The 16,720-nt window shown below is 50.4% G+C and overlaps 6 protein-coding genes across 6 annotated transcripts; 5 read left to right on the top strand and 1 right to left on the bottom strand.

The window, feature by feature from the left end:
• The first annotated feature begins 67 nt into the window (after positions 1-67).
• BDV59DRAFT_178133 (uncharacterized protein) lies at positions 68-948 on the top strand. The gene has a single exon (XM_073689722.1). It carries the CDS (start codon positions 554-556, stop codon positions 887-889), a length of 336 nt encoding a protein of 111 aa, XP_073548158.1. The 5' UTR covers positions 68-553; the 3' UTR covers positions 890-948.
• Positions 949-1,082: 134 nt separating this feature from the next.
• Positions 1,083-1,751, top strand: BDV59DRAFT_178132 (glycoside hydrolase family 3 C-terminal domain-containing protein). Its single transcript, XM_073689721.1, has one exon. The coding sequence runs from the start codon at positions 1,228-1,230 to the stop codon at positions 1,651-1,653; it is 426 nt and encodes a 141-aa protein (XP_073548157.1). The 5' UTR covers positions 1,083-1,227; the 3' UTR covers positions 1,654-1,751.
• A 1,005-nt stretch (positions 1,752-2,756) lies between these two features.
• On the top strand, positions 2,757-3,925 carry BDV59DRAFT_178131 (fungal specific transcription factor domain-containing protein). Its single transcript, XM_073689720.1, has one exon. It carries the CDS (start codon positions 3,146-3,148, stop codon positions 3,830-3,832), a length of 687 nt encoding a protein of 228 aa, XP_073548156.1. The 5' UTR covers positions 2,757-3,145; the 3' UTR covers positions 3,833-3,925.
• A 359-nt stretch (positions 3,926-4,284) lies between these two features.
• Positions 4,285-5,946, top strand: BDV59DRAFT_193216 (MFS transporter; the record flags this gene model as incomplete). Its single annotated transcript, XM_073692185.1, has 4 exons — positions 4,285-4,412; positions 4,565-5,582; positions 5,646-5,766; positions 5,816-5,946. 4 exons carry the CDS (start codon positions 4,285-4,287, stop codon positions 5,944-5,946), a joined length of 1,398 nt encoding a protein of 465 aa, XP_073548155.1.
• A 3,304-nt stretch (positions 5,947-9,250) lies between these two features.
• On the bottom strand, positions 9,251-14,147 carry BDV59DRAFT_201965 (uncharacterized protein; the record flags this gene model as incomplete). Its single annotated transcript, XM_073693930.1, has 3 exons — positions 9,251-9,267; positions 9,331-12,325; positions 12,387-14,147. 3 exons carry the CDS (start codon positions 14,145-14,147, stop codon positions 9,251-9,253), a joined length of 4,773 nt encoding a protein of 1,590 aa, XP_073548154.1.
• Positions 14,148-14,789: 642 nt separating this feature from the next.
• BDV59DRAFT_201964 (uncharacterized protein) lies at positions 14,790-15,081 on the top strand (the record flags this gene model as incomplete). Its single annotated transcript, XM_073693929.1, has 2 exons — positions 14,790-14,860; positions 14,916-15,081. 2 exons carry the CDS (start codon positions 14,790-14,792, stop codon positions 15,079-15,081), a joined length of 237 nt encoding a protein of 78 aa, XP_073548153.1.
• Positions 15,082-16,720: the final 1,639 nt, after the last annotated feature.

The following is a 16,720-nucleotide window of genomic DNA, read 5'->3' as shown; positions in this document are numbered from 1 at the left end:
TAGCTAATTGTGTCGATTGCAACGATATAATATAGATTTTCTAAGTTTGATTTGGGACATAATTATACCCGTTTCAATTTGCGTGATTAGTGTGTCTAATTATAAGTAAAATCCTCTTCTCCGGTAGGAAAGCGAACGGTCCCACAGCGGGGACCTCGCCGAATTAGTGGGTCAACTTTTCTTGCCGACTATACTCTGAAGTACACCTCCAGATCACCTCCACCACACCCCCATATTCACTTTACATGCTGGTCCGCGAGCCGATCGTGCTTCTGTGCTCGCTTTATTTGTCCCTGAATTTCTCGATTCTCTTTTGCTTCTTAGCCGCGATTTCACTGGTCTTTAGCACCACGTATAAGTTTACTCCGGGAGAAAAGTGGTCCGATGTTGATCAGCATTGCTGTGGGATGCGTCTTTGGGAAAGGTTGCCATCATCGGTCCGAACGCCCGCAACCCTATCACCGGAGGATCCAGCAGCACCGCCGTCAATGCCTTCTATATTAAGACGCCGGAGGAGTGCATCACCGCGTCGGTCCACACTGCCGATCCGGCGATGACGGTGGCCTACGAGCAAGGCATGCCGTTCGGTTCACGGCCACCGCTTCTGGGCCATCTACTCACGACGCCCGGTGGCGCGCGAAAAGGGCTACAGGTGCAGTTTTATGCCGGACACGAGTTCCAGGAGCCCGGGGTAGCTACGAGCTACTGGGATGATTCCCACGTCGCTGATAGGTACCCACTACTGCTACACGTCGGGCCTCGTGACGACCCAGACACCTGGTCGGTGCACGTGGAGTGTAGCCAACACGGGCGGCTTCCTCGGGAGCTCCAGCGAGGATCGCACCATGCACCATGGACCTGGAGGCGGGACGGCCATACTGTCTGCTAGTCGAGAACGTGGTAGCACTGCCACCGCTGGGGTGCTTCGACAACACGCTCTTCCCCAACATCTCGGGGCTGCGGATCGGCCTGGCCCTGCAGGAGGACGAAGACGCCATGTTGGACCGCGCGGCCACCTGCGCCCAGGAATGCGACGTCGCGGTGGTCGTCATCGGCCACAACAAAGACTCCGAAGGGGAGGGCGGAGACCGGCCGCACATGCGACTCCCAGGGCGGAGCGATAAACTCGTGCAGGCCGTCTGCGCGGCCAACCCCAACACCGTCATCGTCGTGCTGTCGGCCAGCGCGGTGGCGATGCCGTAGGCGGACGATGCGCACGCCATCGTTATGGCCTGGTACCGGGGGCGGGAGAACGGGAATGCGCTCGCGGACGTCCTCACGGACAAGCACAACTTCTCCGGCAAAACGCCGATCACGTTTGCTCGGCGCCTCGAGGACCACGGGTCCCATGCTTGGCTTCCGGGCGAGGCGTCCAACGACCACTGCACATTTGGGGAGGGCGTGCTCGTCGGATACCGGCACTTTGACGCGCATGCGATATCGCCGCTATGGCCCTTCGGGTTTGGGCTGTCCTACACACTCTTTGAACTGTCTGATATCCGTCTTGTCGAGAGGGGGACCGTCGGCAATGGTGCCGTCGCTACTGTCCATGCCCGTGTAGAGAACGTCGGCCAGCGGGATGGCCAGGAAGTGGTGCAGGGGTACACGAGCTCTCCGCGGCGATCAGTGCGAAGGGAGGCTGGCTCGCTATGAAAAGACTCCGGCAGGCTACGCTAAAGTTTCTGTGCCTGCTGGAGAGGACAGAGATGTTGCGATTGACATTGACCGCCAGGAACTCCGGTGGTATGATGAAGATGCCCATGGCTGGCTGGTAGATGCCGGTGTATGCCGGTGTTTTGTTGGGACTAGTTCACGTGATATCTGCAAAGAACTGGAGTTTCAGGTGTCCTAGAACGTGGATATTGGATTGCTATGCTTGTGCTCCAGTGCCCCTTCTGTTGGTTTAGTGCAAAGGTGATTTATGAGAGTATCCTGTTCAGTAGAGTATAGTATCCACTATGTTTTCCCTGCTCTAGGCAGCGAAGCATAATGTAACTTGTCGGAACCTCAGGTCCCTAACCTTCCTGTTTAGGCCTAGCGCGTTGCCTGTTTCATAGAGGTCCAGGACCTTATATACACACAAAAAACCAACCTCCTCTTGATCATCCTTCTCGCACCCCTTGAGATAACTCATAGAATCCGCCTTACAGTCTGGATAGCCTCGGCTCATGTCGTTTGGTCTGCGAATGTAGGGTATGGGCCGTGGTGGCACGTGATGTATAGGATATCTCTCAGACCGACGTCTGCTCTTTATACTTCCCCTGCCATTCATCTCACCTTCGTCATGGATCAACATGTCTCTCCCTCGACTAACCCCTCAGCACCGGTAGCGTGCTTGAATTGCCGCGACAAACATGTCAAGTGCGACGGAAATCTATCCGGGTGCGCCCGGTGCAGTGAGTTGAGTCTCTTCTGCTATTTCGTGCCATCCCGCCGCGGCCGCAAGTGTCGCCCAAGCCCGTATCCGCCGCCCCTCACGGACTTTCTGTCGGTTGCGATGGATCAACTGGAGAATCAATCGCCCAGCATCGTTCCTGACATTGCGCTGGGCGAGCTCTCCGCGCCGCCACCCGCGCCAGTACCGGACAGCAGCCATCTGATCTCTCTATACTATTTGCACTTCCATCCAGCGCACCCATTCCTTCTACCCCGTGACGCCCTCTTGCAGTCTTCTCCCCCCGGTTATCTCTTGCAGCTGGTAGAGCTCGTCAGCTTGCATTATCTCCACGCCGGCCACGTGGTGGAGGCCCAAGTGATGGATGAGCTCAGCCCTCTGCGCACTGCGATTAATGACGCAGATGACGGCCTTGAAAAGATCCAGGCGCTGCTCCTGCTATCTCTCATCTTGCATGCCTCTGTACAGCCCGCCCAAGCCAAGGCTTGTGCCACACAGGCCGTCCACTGCTGTCTAGACGTGGGATTACACCGACCGGAGTTCTCGGCCGTGCTGCAAAACCGGAGTCCCCTCCGCGCAGAAAGCGCACGACGGACATGGTGGGAGATATTCATCCTCGACACCTTGCTTGCGGCCGTGCAGGTCCATGGCTCCCTGTATTTCGCATTGCCGACGCCAGATGTCCCACTACCCTGCGATGATGCGGAGTACCACAGCGGCGGAGATCAGCCAGTCGCCACCGTGAGCGAGATGGCGCAGCAGGCACTGTTCCACGATACTGACAGGGAGTTTTCTACTGCAGCCTATCGTGTTGAAGCGGCTACCATTCTACGGAGGTGTCTCCTTGTTGGCGCCGACCGCCCGTCCCAAGAGGCCGTCGATTTACTCGATACCTCGATCACTTCTTGGTTCCATCGTTTACCGGCCAGCATGCGAGGGACGCTTCATTATACCGGGGAGGTCAATGAGATGGCCTTCCAGGCTCAGATGATAATGCACTGCGCCTCGATATACCTTCACTTCCCTCAGTCATACCTCCTTACCTTTCTTCCGAAGAGCAGCGCGCTGTTATGCGCCCGTCCTCCCAATTTAGTACTTCCTTCAGTCAACTCGCACCTCCACTCTAGCAAGGTGCTTAATGCAGCAATTAGCCTGTCCAAGCTGGCCTCACTTTCTACTTCTACTGTTGGCCATAGTCCATTTTTCGTGTGCACGCTGGTCATTAGTTCTACTATCCAGCTCGCCATGCTGTCCATCGAGCAACAGCGGGCTTCAAATATTTGGCACTACTTATCATTGAACATCGGGACGATCAAGTCCTTGGCTGGAACGTGGCGTATTGCTGCCAACTCTACGGAACGAATTCGCAGCGTCGTGACCGAAGTTAAGGGTGCCTTGGAGGGAGGTTCTGTACAACCCGTCGATGAGATTGCATAACGTAGCAGGTACTAGCAGCTCTATTTTGCACGTCAACTGTACTACCACCGGGGCACCGGGTCATTCAGTTCTCCTACTGGAATTGCTTTATTCTGTAACGATTATCAGACGCCGAGCTGTGGGTAGACTCGGATCTGTGCTACAAACGATGTTGTTCGCTTGCCAAGAATTATTTCGCCGAACTGGTGTGGGTCGGCGAGGCTGAGATCCACATTTTCCCGTTCGGAATCCAGTCGGCCCTGTAGTCTGTAGATTTAACCCGCCGAATTTACAGAGTACGGAGCATATATCTATCTCAGTTTCGTAGATGACTTGGCGTCCGAACTCCTCGAGGCCCGCAGATGCTGCTTATTATTACTTAAAAATAGTCATACGAACTCAAGGCTCTATGGAAAGCCTCCCTGTTATGCCTGCCAACTAGATACTACGTATCTTGCCCAACTCTAAACGCCATGTCTGGCACTGCACAATACATGGAGGAGCCAACACAGCCAAAGGAAGGCAAGCTATTGAACTACTTGATTTTCCCGGTGAAGCATAGTCTTTTGAAATTGACTTCTTCTAGTTTCAGCGACAGAGAGTCCGAATTTGGAGTGGGAAAAAGAACCCCAAAACCCTAGCAATTGGTCTATGCCACAGAAGGTATACAACACCGCTGTTCCAGCTTTGCTATGTTTTGCTATGTCAGTCCTTTACATCCTATTGGACAGCAGGAACTGACGTAGCGAGCAGAACTTTCGGATTATCGATATACACGCCCGTGCATGAGGAGGTCCAACAAATATTCAATGTATCCCCAACAGAGTCATTGCTACCATATGCATTGTATGTCTATGGTCTAGCATTCGGCCCAATGATCTCGGCTCCTCTCAGTGAGACCTACGGCCGACGCTTAATATATATTCTCGCAACGCCCGTGTCACTCCTGTTTACTCTCGGAGTCGGCCTTTCCCACAACTTTGCGGGTCTCGTCATTTGTCGTTTTTTTGCCGGTGCTCTAGGGTCGTCTCCGTTGGCGGTTGGAGCTGGTACCATCAACGACCTATGGTCTGGTCGACACAGGGCTACAGCTACGGTATTGCTTTTTGTTACCTCACTCCTGGGCCCGACATTAGGACCCGTCGTGGGAAGTTATGTCGCGGAATATAAAGGCTGGCGATGGAGCCAATGGTGTATCCTCTTTTTGGGGGCTGCTGCCTGGCTGTTCTCATTCGGGGCCCAAGAGACCTACAGCAGAGTCATTCTGCGTAAAAGACTGAAATGCCTTGGGTTGCCCTTGCCCCCGAGTCCGATCCCTGCTGGGTTTGCGGGATTCAAAGTTCTTCTCACAGCTACGCTGACAAGACCCCTTTTGATGCTCCTCACGGATCCGATTGTTGGCCTTTTCTCGCTGTACACGTCATTCAACTTTTCCATGCTGTTCAGCTTTCTCGCAGCCTTCCCCCCAATCTTCCAGACTACATATGGCTTCCCTTCTGGGCAGAGCGGTTTGGTCTTTCTCGGGGTCGCAGTCGGCTGTGTGATAGGTGCAGTGATAGTCATCCTTATCGACAAACACGTCTACCAGAAGCACTTGGCTAAATCTCCCGGAGGCGTCGCTGCAGAAGAGCGGCTGTGGGGAGGAATGTTCGGTAGCATAGTCATGCCAATATCGCTATTTTGGTTTGCGTGGACTGCACGCGAGAGCGTGCATTGGATGGTCCCGATTGTTGCGGCTGCATTTTTTGGGTGTGCGAGCATTGTCATATTTGTTCGGCCCCCGTTCCCCGTCTGACAGGGCGCTGTTTATGCTAACCTAGCTGCAAATTGGCAGGTGTCTTGTGTCTTGTATCTCTCAGACGTCTACGGTGCTGCGTACGGCGCGTCGGCCATGGCAGCAAATGGCTTACTTCGGTATACAATGGGAGGGTCTTTCCCTCTGTTTACCCCTGCGAGTATGTCCGTAACGCTGAGCATTTTATTCTTAACGCTGACAAAATACAGTGTACAACAACCTCGGGACGGCCTGGGCGACCAGCTTGTTGGCATTCCTTTCTACTGCATTCCTTCCAATCCCTTGGATTTTCTACAAGCTGGGCCCACGGATAAGGCAGATTAGAAGCTACGCAGGGTAGTCCGCGAAATGCACACAGCGTGTAATTACTACCGTGAAAAAGGAGGCCGTCGAATATACAGAAGGTGAAAAATCTAGACTCTATACTACGACCATTATCATATATTGCGAACATGCCGTCTTTTTAACCCAAAAAACTCGTTCAGTAACTTCTTGCGTTATATTAACTAGTTGGGGCAATCTACCTTGGCCACTATACATGTAGCTCTTCGAGCGAGCATCGTATGTGGTGACAACTCCTGTACTTCTGGACCGAGATCTCCGCGTCCATTCAGCGTTCAGGAACCGGCAGGAACAAAAGTAGCTTCTATGGAACAATCGCGTTGTGTGGATGGGAGCATTGCTAAGCGAACAGTCAAGCCGTTTGTCCGCTGCAGGTTATCCCCGTTAGCTCCTTTTGGATATGCGATTGATATGGTAACCATAATCCGTCTGAGTCCTGTGTTTGGATAGATTCCAAAATCCACAGTGAAAGATCGAACAGCCCCGTCATGTTTATCCAGAAGATGCAAGGACCGTTTTATAGACTCGGTACCTGTGCTTGTTCCATAGGTATTGGGATCGATGGAGCATTCAGGATTCTCAGAGTCCCGGTCTATAATGAGACAGGTCATGTTGACATCGGAAACAAAGGGTGATGTACAGTCCCTAATCATTTTATTCCAATAATCAAAATTGCAGGCAATGCGAACCTCAAGGTCCACATCCAACGCATCCCAGAGCTCCGCAACGACGTTCTGCGAAAATGGAATTAGTTGACTCGTCACCAGGTAGGAGAATTCGGCGCCTATGTCCTTTTTCCAGACGGTGAATTCTTTGTGCGCTCTTGCGTCTAGCGTTGACTTTCGATATGCCTGAATAATATGCGTCATCGCCACTAGGATTTGGTTGCTCTTGATGACTAGCTCATCTTGGCATTTCTCCATTGACGATGCTGGCGAGTGGATGCCAACGTACTGAGGAGTACCACCCCCGTATGTTCTTTTGTAAATAGAACCAATGGAGTCCCCGTAGTCATAGCCATAGCCGGCATCACACTTTGGATTATCCAACCATGCCTGCAAATCGGATTGCCAAAGCTCAACCATCGGATCGACTACCTTCTCTGTAGTTGTATAGTTCGGTGAGCAACATTTCGCTCGTGAACCGGTCTTCCTATTGCATATATTATAGTACTCCATTGCACCACGCACCTTATCGAATGGACAGTTCGAGAAGAAAAACCCATTGCTGCTGTACCCTTTTGCTGGGACAGCGCTGTACCCGGTAGAGCTGTAATAGTCTTCCCAGGTGCAATCGTCAAATTTCATGTTGTCGTGGCCGGAATCGCAGCAATATTTCCTTTTCTCGTTCAGTCAGGTTTTCCAATTGCCGGCACAGGCAAATCCTCCGTTTCCATCGCAGGATTTGGGCAGGATCTCCGACTTATCACACGGACAGTTGTATGAATCGCAGTGGAATGACTCCCCCCATTGGCATTTTTCATAGAGAGCCGTGCTAGTTTGCACTGTCGTACAACAAGCAGCAATCAAGACAAAGAGAAGACCCATATTTGAAAGGCTCTAGCAAACTCAGCTTCTCAAACAATGTGGGCTACCCGAGATAACTCGATGCACGTCAGCAGTGCCCTGTTTATACCGAAATATTGATTAAATACCCCTCAAAAGAAAACAATAACTAAACTTGTCGTATCAATTGCTTATTCAGCCTGAAAAGTATAGCTAGTTGTGAGCGTGCTCGGATAGTCTTAGTCTTCAGGCCGGATATATTGTATACACATCATGATCCAACATCTTTCTGTGTGCAAAATATGCAGCGTCTAGTTCTTGTGTCACTATAATGTCCTGGCAATATCTTAAAACGCTGTGTAGTTATGTTGCGAGTTAGGCTAAGTGATCATATTGCCATTTTGTATCTCTGAAGAGCAAATGATGTGAACAGCCATTTGCGACCAAAGTTAGAAAATAGTAATCAAGTCCCTTATGTGCTTTACTTCTACTCCCCAGATAACAAGGCTGATTCTGATACTTGTCAAGACCTGGGATCTGCCTGAGCTGCGCAACCTGCTAGTGCGTAGTGCACAAGGGTGACTGGAATCCACTCGTCAACGATGAGTGCTACTCATCCTGAGGCAGTACGGCTCCTTGGAACTGGGTCAAGGTCGTGGTGAAGTAGCACAACGACACTAAGATCCGAAGCAGCCTAAGATAGAAGCAGGGCCAAGAGGATATGTATACCGCTTGTAATAAGAGTATGGACGAATCGTACTAGCAGGGCTAGCACAAGTATAAAGTTATCATTGATAAGCATGTCGAACGCAAAGAACTAAACAAGGACTATTGTAAGTACATGGTAATGAGTGCTCTTATGCCCCGTCGTTCCTCCGGTGTCGTACGTCTTTGGTAGACTTTGTGGTGGAGGGTTGGTAAAATACGGTATACAAGGGATATATCATCTGGCCTCGATAAGATTCACCAAGCGCCATTGCAAGGCACATTCGCGGCCCCCGATGCAGATCTTCCCCTGCCACAGGGTGCCCCGAGATTTGTGGGCAATTTATCAAGATTGTCCCTTCGAACTGTGCTACCGTTCAGTGCCCACCAAGTTATGTCGTGGAGCCCTGTCTTGCTGTGCTTCCAGAAATCGTCCAGGCAATATTGTCGGAGTATGGGATGGGCTATGCAACTTCACTTGAGACAAAAAGGCCGCGGCTTGTCTGTGCTGGCCGTCGCTGTGGTGGACAGAAGGGACCCAATACAATGTCCAACCTAAGTATTCCGTCATTAAAGGGCAATATATGGTATACATAATGATTAAAGGTGTGGATGAGCACATACGACCATAGGGTGTGGAGAACAGGGCTTCCCGTCCGCTCAGCCGTACTTAAGCCACACGCCGGCCGGTTAGTAGTTGGGTGGGTGACCACCAGCGAATCCCGGCTGTTGTATGTTTTCTATTTATGTTTTTATTCCGAAAGATAATCATAGTTCTGTTTGCCTGCGTACGGACCAAGGTTGTCGATTTAATATTATTACCTAGCGATGACCCCGGCGTGCGAAGCAAAGGGTTACTATTATAATTAGACCCCAAGTCGCTAAATTGGACCCGACCCCTCAATAGCAGAAGGCGCCATGCCGCAAGGAATTCATTTTGCCCTTCAATATCTGTCGAGACGGCTCGAATTGGCCTACTCAGCAACAACTCCGAGAATACTATTTTGGCCTCAAAACTTTTACCCCCACTGTACCATGGTAGATGTGGAAATGATATCACATACTCCTAGGTCATAAACAGAATATAAACGATCAAATCTTCAAACACCCTTCCCACAGCAATCAGAACATATGAATTTCCCGGCCTGAGTGGAACATTGACGGCAGCAGACTTTGGCCTTCGGCCAGGCTTGTGATAGCTCCTTGTATCCGGACGGGGATCTTCCCCATGGCCTCGCTGTCGAGTTTGCCTTCCAGGTGTGCAGCCCACAACTTTTTGGACTCTCCAGTGATGAGGCTCTTGAAAATCATCAACATTTCACGGGTAGTAATGTCTTGCATCGGAGTGTCTTCGCCGTCTCGACTGTCATCAACGTCGTCCGAACCTGTTTCTTTGGTCGCCCTCTTCCCATCTGTTCCCATCTGCCTTGGTTTGTTATTATTGTCGGCTCGCTCAAGTATACCATCTATAAAGGCGTCTTCCGTGATGGACCCTTTCCTCAAGGCCACCAACCAGCAGATGAGGGCTTTCCTGTTATACATGAAGAGATCCCAATAGCGGATCAACCCTGCTTCAGGGATTGCATCCACGAAGGTGAATGCATCCGTGGGGATCCGTCGAGCATAGAAATCGTTGCCAGATCCTAACTCCAGACGACAGAGGAACCAATTAGCCCCTTCCACCGAGGAGAATCGTGCCAAAACCCATTCGCCGGCTATGGCATGGAGATCGGATTCCTGGACAAACTCAAGCATCCGCTTCAGCTTTCTCTGCTCAAAGTTCTCATAAGTCACATAGCGTTCCTTTGACCGGTCTTCAGCTTCTTTCAGCTTCAATTCCGCTTCCTTATCAAGCTCTTTGGCCTCCTTCATCTTCTTTGAAGCTTCCATCTCTTTTCTTTCGGCGTCCTTTTTCTTCTCCTTGGATCCTTCGGCATTCTTCATCAACTCCTCAGCTTCCTTTCTTATTGCTTCCGCATCCTTCGGGGCCGATTTAGGTTTTTCCTTCTTTTTTCCAGCTTCTTGTTGATTATCTTTGATCTCGTCCTTTCTTCTCTGCTCTGCGGTCGATGCTGCCTGCGGGTCAGAATCCCTTTTCTTGCGCGGCATTCCCGGGTTCATTTCGGCATCGACAAGTTCGATGATGTCTAGCTGCTCCTTCAAAACATCTCGCTCACAAGAGAAGGCAACCAAAGTGTGAGCAAATCCCGTGCTAATGCTGCACCAACCGTCGATATATTCACCACTCATAGCACTGGCAACATTCGCTCTGAGGTTATTCTCATCTTGCATTGTCACAATGACTCTTTGGATATCAAAGACTCCTCGGATTCCGGCACTGGTTACCGCGATTGGATTGGGACAAACTAATTTTCTTTCTTGCTTGGCCTCCTGAGGTGGGTTTTCATCCAACTTATCATTTCCCGAGTCTATATCTTGAGACGATCGCTCCCTCTGGGAGGGGGAATTTCTCAAGTCCCTAATTAGTATATTCAGGCGTTCGTTTGGAACTTTCCATGGATCCTCTTTGGCTTCCTCCTTCCCTCGTTGGAGTTGTTCGTCCGAGGATGTTTTCGAGAGTTTGGACGACTCATCGGCGCCTTTGCCTCGACTTCGAGCAGAAGGCTTCATCCAGGTAAGTCGTACGGAAGTGTCAGCCTGCTGATCCTCGTCGCTTTGCTTTTGGGATGCTGAGGATTCCTGTTCTTTTGCCTTGTCGTCTCCCTTCCGATCCGCATCAAGAAAGTTGAATGAAGACGACTTGGATATCCTCCCGAATCGTCCAGTGGTTCCGGTCTTCTTTTCCTCATGTACTGGATTTGCCTCGTCTTCCCTCTGGGGTTTTTGGGCTTCCTGTGCTTTCGGCTTTCCTTCTTTGCTGCCCTGCTTTTTATCCGCGGTTGAAGACATGAACGAAGGCCTCTTAATTGACTTTGACAAAAATCTCCCGGGAGCGATTGCTTCCTTTTCCTCTTGCTCTTGAGCTGTCCCGTCTTGCTTTTCTTCTGTTTCTGGGACTTCCTGTTCCTGTCTCACCTCGTTCTCGTCTTGCTCATCGTGCTTCTGATCTGTTCTCGACATATCCTGTTCCTGTGATCTTTCCTCTGCACTCTCTTGTTCACGATTACCCTCGCTTTGTTCTTCCTTTTCCTCGTTCTGTGGCTTCTTTTCCACATCCTCTTGTCTTTGATCCTGGCCACTTTGCGTCTTATCCGTTTCTGAGGTTCCTTGCAGCGGCCTCTCTTTCTGAGGATAGGCAGCCTTTTTTAGGTCGTCTATAATCTCTTTTATCCTCTCAAGATACGGTTCAATGGCAGAGAAGTGTTTTTTTTGAAGTACTCTGACCAAGACCTCCACAAGATACATTGTGGTCCTATCTAGACGATCCAGAATTCTGTAAGCGTCTATAAGCGCATCGACCACCCTTTTGGCAATCTGAATCTTGTGGACATGTTGTTTCCTGATGATTTTGACCACTTCTTTGTGTATGGATGATGGCTTTGCTCTAAAGGCGTCAATACTCGACGGATACAGCGAGCGTCCCTGGATAGGACTACCCGAATTTCTGCCGGCCCAGTTAAAAACAGAGACATCGTTAGAAGTAATAATCACCTCATCAAGAAGACGTGCTAGTGCTTTAGGCACGCCCTCCGCATTAAAAACAGGAAACCGGACCCCAAGAATACCCATCAAGGAGTAGACCTGATCCACCGGTTCTGTTGTTCGCCGATCTGAAGCTGTCTTGATGACACTATGGGCTGAAAACTTTTCCGGACTAATACCATCCTTCCAGCCTCGCAGAGTGTCGATTTGCCCAAAATTCGAGATGTAATTCCGGTCTTTGCGGATGACAAGCGTGGTCGCTCTTGCCAATGCCCGCAATAGGAGGTCAATCTGCGCCTTCCTGTACTCAGCCTTACCTTGCGGGAGTTTCAAACCCTTGCAGAGGTTGTCCAGGATTTCCTGCTTGTCCCCCTCGAAGATATGCGAGTTTTGTTCATCCTCTTTCAGATCCTCATCCTCTTTCAGATCTTTGGTAGCGGCGGTCACTGCATCGTTGATGAGCTTTCTTGCACTGAGATCCACGATGTGCTTTGGAGCGTTGAATTTGAGTTCTTCAAGCATCTCGATGATTTTCAGTGCGAGGTCCACTGGTTCGTAGGAGACCTAGAAGACATGAGCAACTGATAGATAGACAACCACAAAACGCGGAAGAAAGGTAGTATACTTTAGCTTTTGTCAGGTTTTCCTCCATTTGCGTTTCTTTTAATTTGCCGCACGTCGAGTATTTATAGTACTGTCTGATGAACCGGCAGAAATGATAATAAGGCCCGATACCGTCGATGTCTCTGGACAGTAGTTCGAACAGGGAATTGACGTAGAAGGTCGTTTTGCTGAGGGCCAATTCTTGCAGAGTCCAGCCACGGGTAGCCCATTCGACCTTGCTTCCTTTTCTGTATTTTTTGGTGATCCCATAGTATTCCTCAACATTTCGCTCCAAGTATTCGTCTGCCTCCGAAGTTTGCTCCTTGGGGTCCGTCGTTTTCTGCTGGCAGTACCAGTGCTGATATTCATTCACCCACTCGTCGCTGGATCTTTTGGTATCAAGATGCACCAGGCAGAAGTCAGCATTCGTATACCAGTCACCCATTAGGGGCATCGACACCTGATATTCGTTGACGTTGGCTTTGTCGATACAGCAGGTGTCTAGCCATATGTATCTTTCTCCCTGGCGAGGAAAATGCTTCGTGTTAAAAATCTCCTCAGCGCGTTTCATAGACCTCTTGATTTTCCGGAGAGACTTGTGTCGCTGTAGAGCGGACAACAGGTCATCCAATAAGTAGCTTTGTTGCCGGTGCCGTTTAAACGTTTTTTTCCACTTCTTCATTTTTTCACTCTCGTTCTTGTTTTGGCACTCGTCCTTTTTGTTGCGGGCTTCGTCTTTTTCTGTCTGCGCTTCTAATATTTGCGTCTCGCAGATCTTCTCGAATTCCTCCTGGTTAGAGTAGTCACTGACCAGCTCCTTGTACCAAGTAGCTTCCGATTCTACTTTGCAGTGTTTTTCAGCGGCCCGTTGCGCGCAGCCATCAGCACGTGAAAGATTAGTTTGCGCCTCCTTGGTCTGTAGGTACCAATGCAGAAGCACGTCGATGTAGGGCTCCACTTTCAACCACTCCCTCTTCTTAGTTTTCCCTTTTCCATGTTCATCTTGAGACTCCGCCTCAAGGTCTTCAAGCACCACCTCGAAGTCTTCATCCTCCACCTTGAAAGGCTCGGGGATGAGCTCGGAAACTTTCTGTACAGCAACCTTGAGGTCCTCGAGACATTTTTCTTCGACTAGTTCGAAGTCATTTTTATCGGTCTTATCATTTTTATCCGACTTGGGCCGACTGGTATCCGGTCTTTTGGCCCCGTGGAAGTACTGGTAGTCGATTTCGTTGCCCTTCCAGCTGTGGGAGACGATGCAGTACTGGTCATCCTGGCCTAACGGGAAGGCATCGACCATGTTCTTGGTCTTGAGATCGATCAAATGGAATGGGGTCTGAAGCTGAGATGCCGCCAGTCCATGGGCCAAGTCCCTCTTGATCTCCAGCTTCGGGTAATTGATCTCATAGCGCGGACGGACACTGGGCGCCAGAAAATGGTTGAGAAAACGGCGAAGTTTGTGATTCTGATCACCGCTAAGGATCTCCCGGATCTCCTTAACGTTGGGCAGGAAGGTGCGGAAATTCGCTATTTCCCTGACCGGCGCCATGTTCTTAGCTTTGTCCTTAAAGTTCGCCGTGTTAAAAAAAGTCCGACCCTGCGTATTGTCGTTCTCAGTCTGGTGCAAAAAGAGATTCTGATTGCTGGAATCATCCTCGCCACTGGCTTCGTCCACGGGGTTTTCTAACCGGTTCAAGAACCTGGAGTCATCGCCGTCAGCAATCTGGCGGTGCATGGCTCCCGAGAATCCGGTCTGAGCCCAATCGGTCACAAACGACGACATTGCGTCTGAGGCTGGAGACGGTGCTGAAAATGCAAGTTGAGTAGTATAGCAGACCTGATGGATGTGCAGGAGAGACGAGGACTGTCGAAACTGTTGAAGGGAAGAGTTAAGTAGACTGCTGACTGTCGGATATTTAGAGCTATCCGTCGTCCACTGCCATCCACGGTGTTCTCCGTATGTAGCCCGGAGGAACTATCAGAAGCAAAGAAGACTCAGGGATTGACAATTCACCCCCGCCTACCTGCTAGGCTCCACCCACCATGAGAGGAGATGCATGAGCTGAGCAAAGTGAAGAAGCCTCAGTGGCTTGATCATCTCCCCCTGGCCCCCTGCTACGCTCCACCCCCTATGAAAAGGAGATGCATGAGCTGAGCAAAGCGAAGAAGCCTCAGTGGATTGATCATTTACCCCACTCTCCATGGAAGTAGATGCATGAGCTGAGAAGACAAGCGAGCCGCGCCAGTCCCGTTTCTTTTTCCTTGTTGTCCAGGGTGGCACGGCAACGACAGCTCGGAGAATGACCCCTTTGCTCAGAGGTAAGCCCCATACAGGGACTTAAATGCCCTACGACAAACGCTCAGTCTCGACAATCTACTCAGAAATCCCCGTCTATCGACTTTGGCAAATTTCCCAATCATCATCATGTTCTCATACCATCGGGTGCTGAAACTCTTTGGCCGCAGCGTCGCGGATAAGACCATAGAATGCGACTGGTTCGTGCATCCGATCCCTTCAGACAGCTAGCAGAACTGTCTAACAATGGCGTAGTGACATTCACCCGTGGGAGATAGAGATTGACGGCCAGCAATGGCCGGGTAAAATCCGTCTTATTGGATTTGTGGATGTGTTCTTCGTGATCTCCTACTCTGCCAACATGCGCTTTGAGAAAGGCGTCATTATCTACAGCAAGTGGTTTCCTTTGAGCCCGTTGTGACCGTATCGTCTAATCGAAGAGTTAAGAGGACCCAATGGTCTTCGAAGAGTTGACCGAAGACCTGAAACAGAACCGGGATGCGGAGCTCCCAGAGTCTAATACCAACAATCCGCTCGATTCATACGACGGTAGGGCAGCCCTGAGATCCGCGTCGTTATTCGGCCCAGACTCATGTTGACGCGAATGATGAACCACAGAGGACGACGTCGAAAGCATTAAACAGGCAGAGCAAAAGCCCCGGGAGAAAGAGGAAACCATGCCGAAACAATCTCCCGAGGACATGGACCTTGATGACAGCGACACCGAGGAGCAACAACCAACATTCAACCACAAGGGCAGGTATATGGTGCGAAGCCTAGGCCATGAGATTGGGCTCACAAACGTGTACCCACTGAAGTCGGTCCGCAAGTATGAGATCAAGATTAGCAAGCCACATAATTGGGCTTTGAGACGTGAGCTGAACCATCCCCTTCCATAATACTTTCCCAGTTAGTGCATCACATCTCTGACCACTTTCTGTTTGGACCTAGGCCGGATCAAACGAGGAATCCGGCCCCATAGCATTCCGCAGTTGATGGAGGACGTGGTCCGGTGCGGTTTTCTCACCCAAGCCGAGCTGATTGCGCAGATCCTTGGGCTTGTGTCAGCCGGGGGCACCTTCAACGACACCACGCGCAGGTACTTTGCCAAACTCAGTGCAGGAAACGCGGGGCAGCAGACTTTGTCCAACGACCGGATTTGACCAGTGTAATTTTTTTTTTTTTGGGTTGTCTAGTCTTGAGTACTGCGTAGTTTGTGGGCAGAATACGAGCCAATCAACAATCAAACCAACAGCCAAATGCTCTCTGTAGTGAATCTACGGAGTACTCCGTAGGTACCCAGATACTACTCCGGAGTACGCGAGGCGTTAAAATCACGCCAGAAATTAACCAATAAGAGTCATACCCCCGAACAATCGAACGAAGGTTGCTGCCGATCTCACTTCCGTCCGATAACAGCTGAGCGATCGGCGGTGGGCCGACAGTGACTTCTGCATGTTGAGGGCTTGTCCAGTGGAACATGCCGATGATCCTATTCCTTCCATGCAATAAACCAAGGATTCTTGACTCAGTTGGTGGGGCCTATTCGGAGTCCTCGATCTCTGTCGATTGGCCAATGTGCTCTCTTACGGAGACATTGTGCTGCAGGAGTGCGTACCCGAGGCATTGGGAGGGCGGCATTTCCATTAGGGGCATCTGTTTGTGTGGAGCTTGATCGGCTTATCCTTTCAGCTTGTACCCACACAGTGGGCTCGACTAAGACCCCGTCGCTGCGATAAAGCGATCTTTCACCCACCTGCGGTGTGGTAACTGCATCTACAGGTTCCCCTGATGGTGTCGACAGGTCACTACTTCCAACAGTCAGGAACTCTCAGCGCTGATCTGTCTTTCTTTTCTTTTCCCTGGCCCCTTATGCTGTTGAGAATCAGACGAGTAAACCCATAACAGAAGGGATGAAGGGCAATTACAGCCTCCCTTACCGTGACCTGTAGAGAGTAATGATAGTTTATAAGCACGCAGCCTCAGTTAGCTTGTTATTCAACTCAACCCTCCTATCATTCATTATTGTTTGCTTGGAAATTTTCTTAAGAAAAACTCCC

Source organism: Aspergillus ambiguus, assembly GCF_047715705.1.
Source record: "Aspergillus ambiguus strain CBS 117.58 unplaced genomic scaffold BDV59scaffold_15, whole genome shotgun sequence".
In the NCBI taxonomy this organism is placed as follows: domain Eukaryota; kingdom Fungi; phylum Ascomycota; class Eurotiomycetes; order Eurotiales; family Aspergillaceae; genus Aspergillus; species Aspergillus ambiguus.
This window is presented reverse-complemented; position numbering and strand designations above follow the sequence as displayed.

Coding starts and splice junctions, on each gene's coding strand:
- BDV59DRAFT_178133 (XM_073689722.1), top strand. CDS start 554: ATGACGGTGGCCTACGAGCAAGGCATGCCGTTCGGTTCACGGCCACCG.
- BDV59DRAFT_178132 (XM_073689721.1), top strand. CDS start 1,228: ATGGCCTGGTACCGGGGGCGGGAGAACGGGAATGCGCTCGCGGACGTC.
- BDV59DRAFT_178131 (XM_073689720.1), top strand. CDS start 3,146: ATGGCGCAGCAGGCACTGTTCCACGATACTGACAGGGAGTTTTCTACT.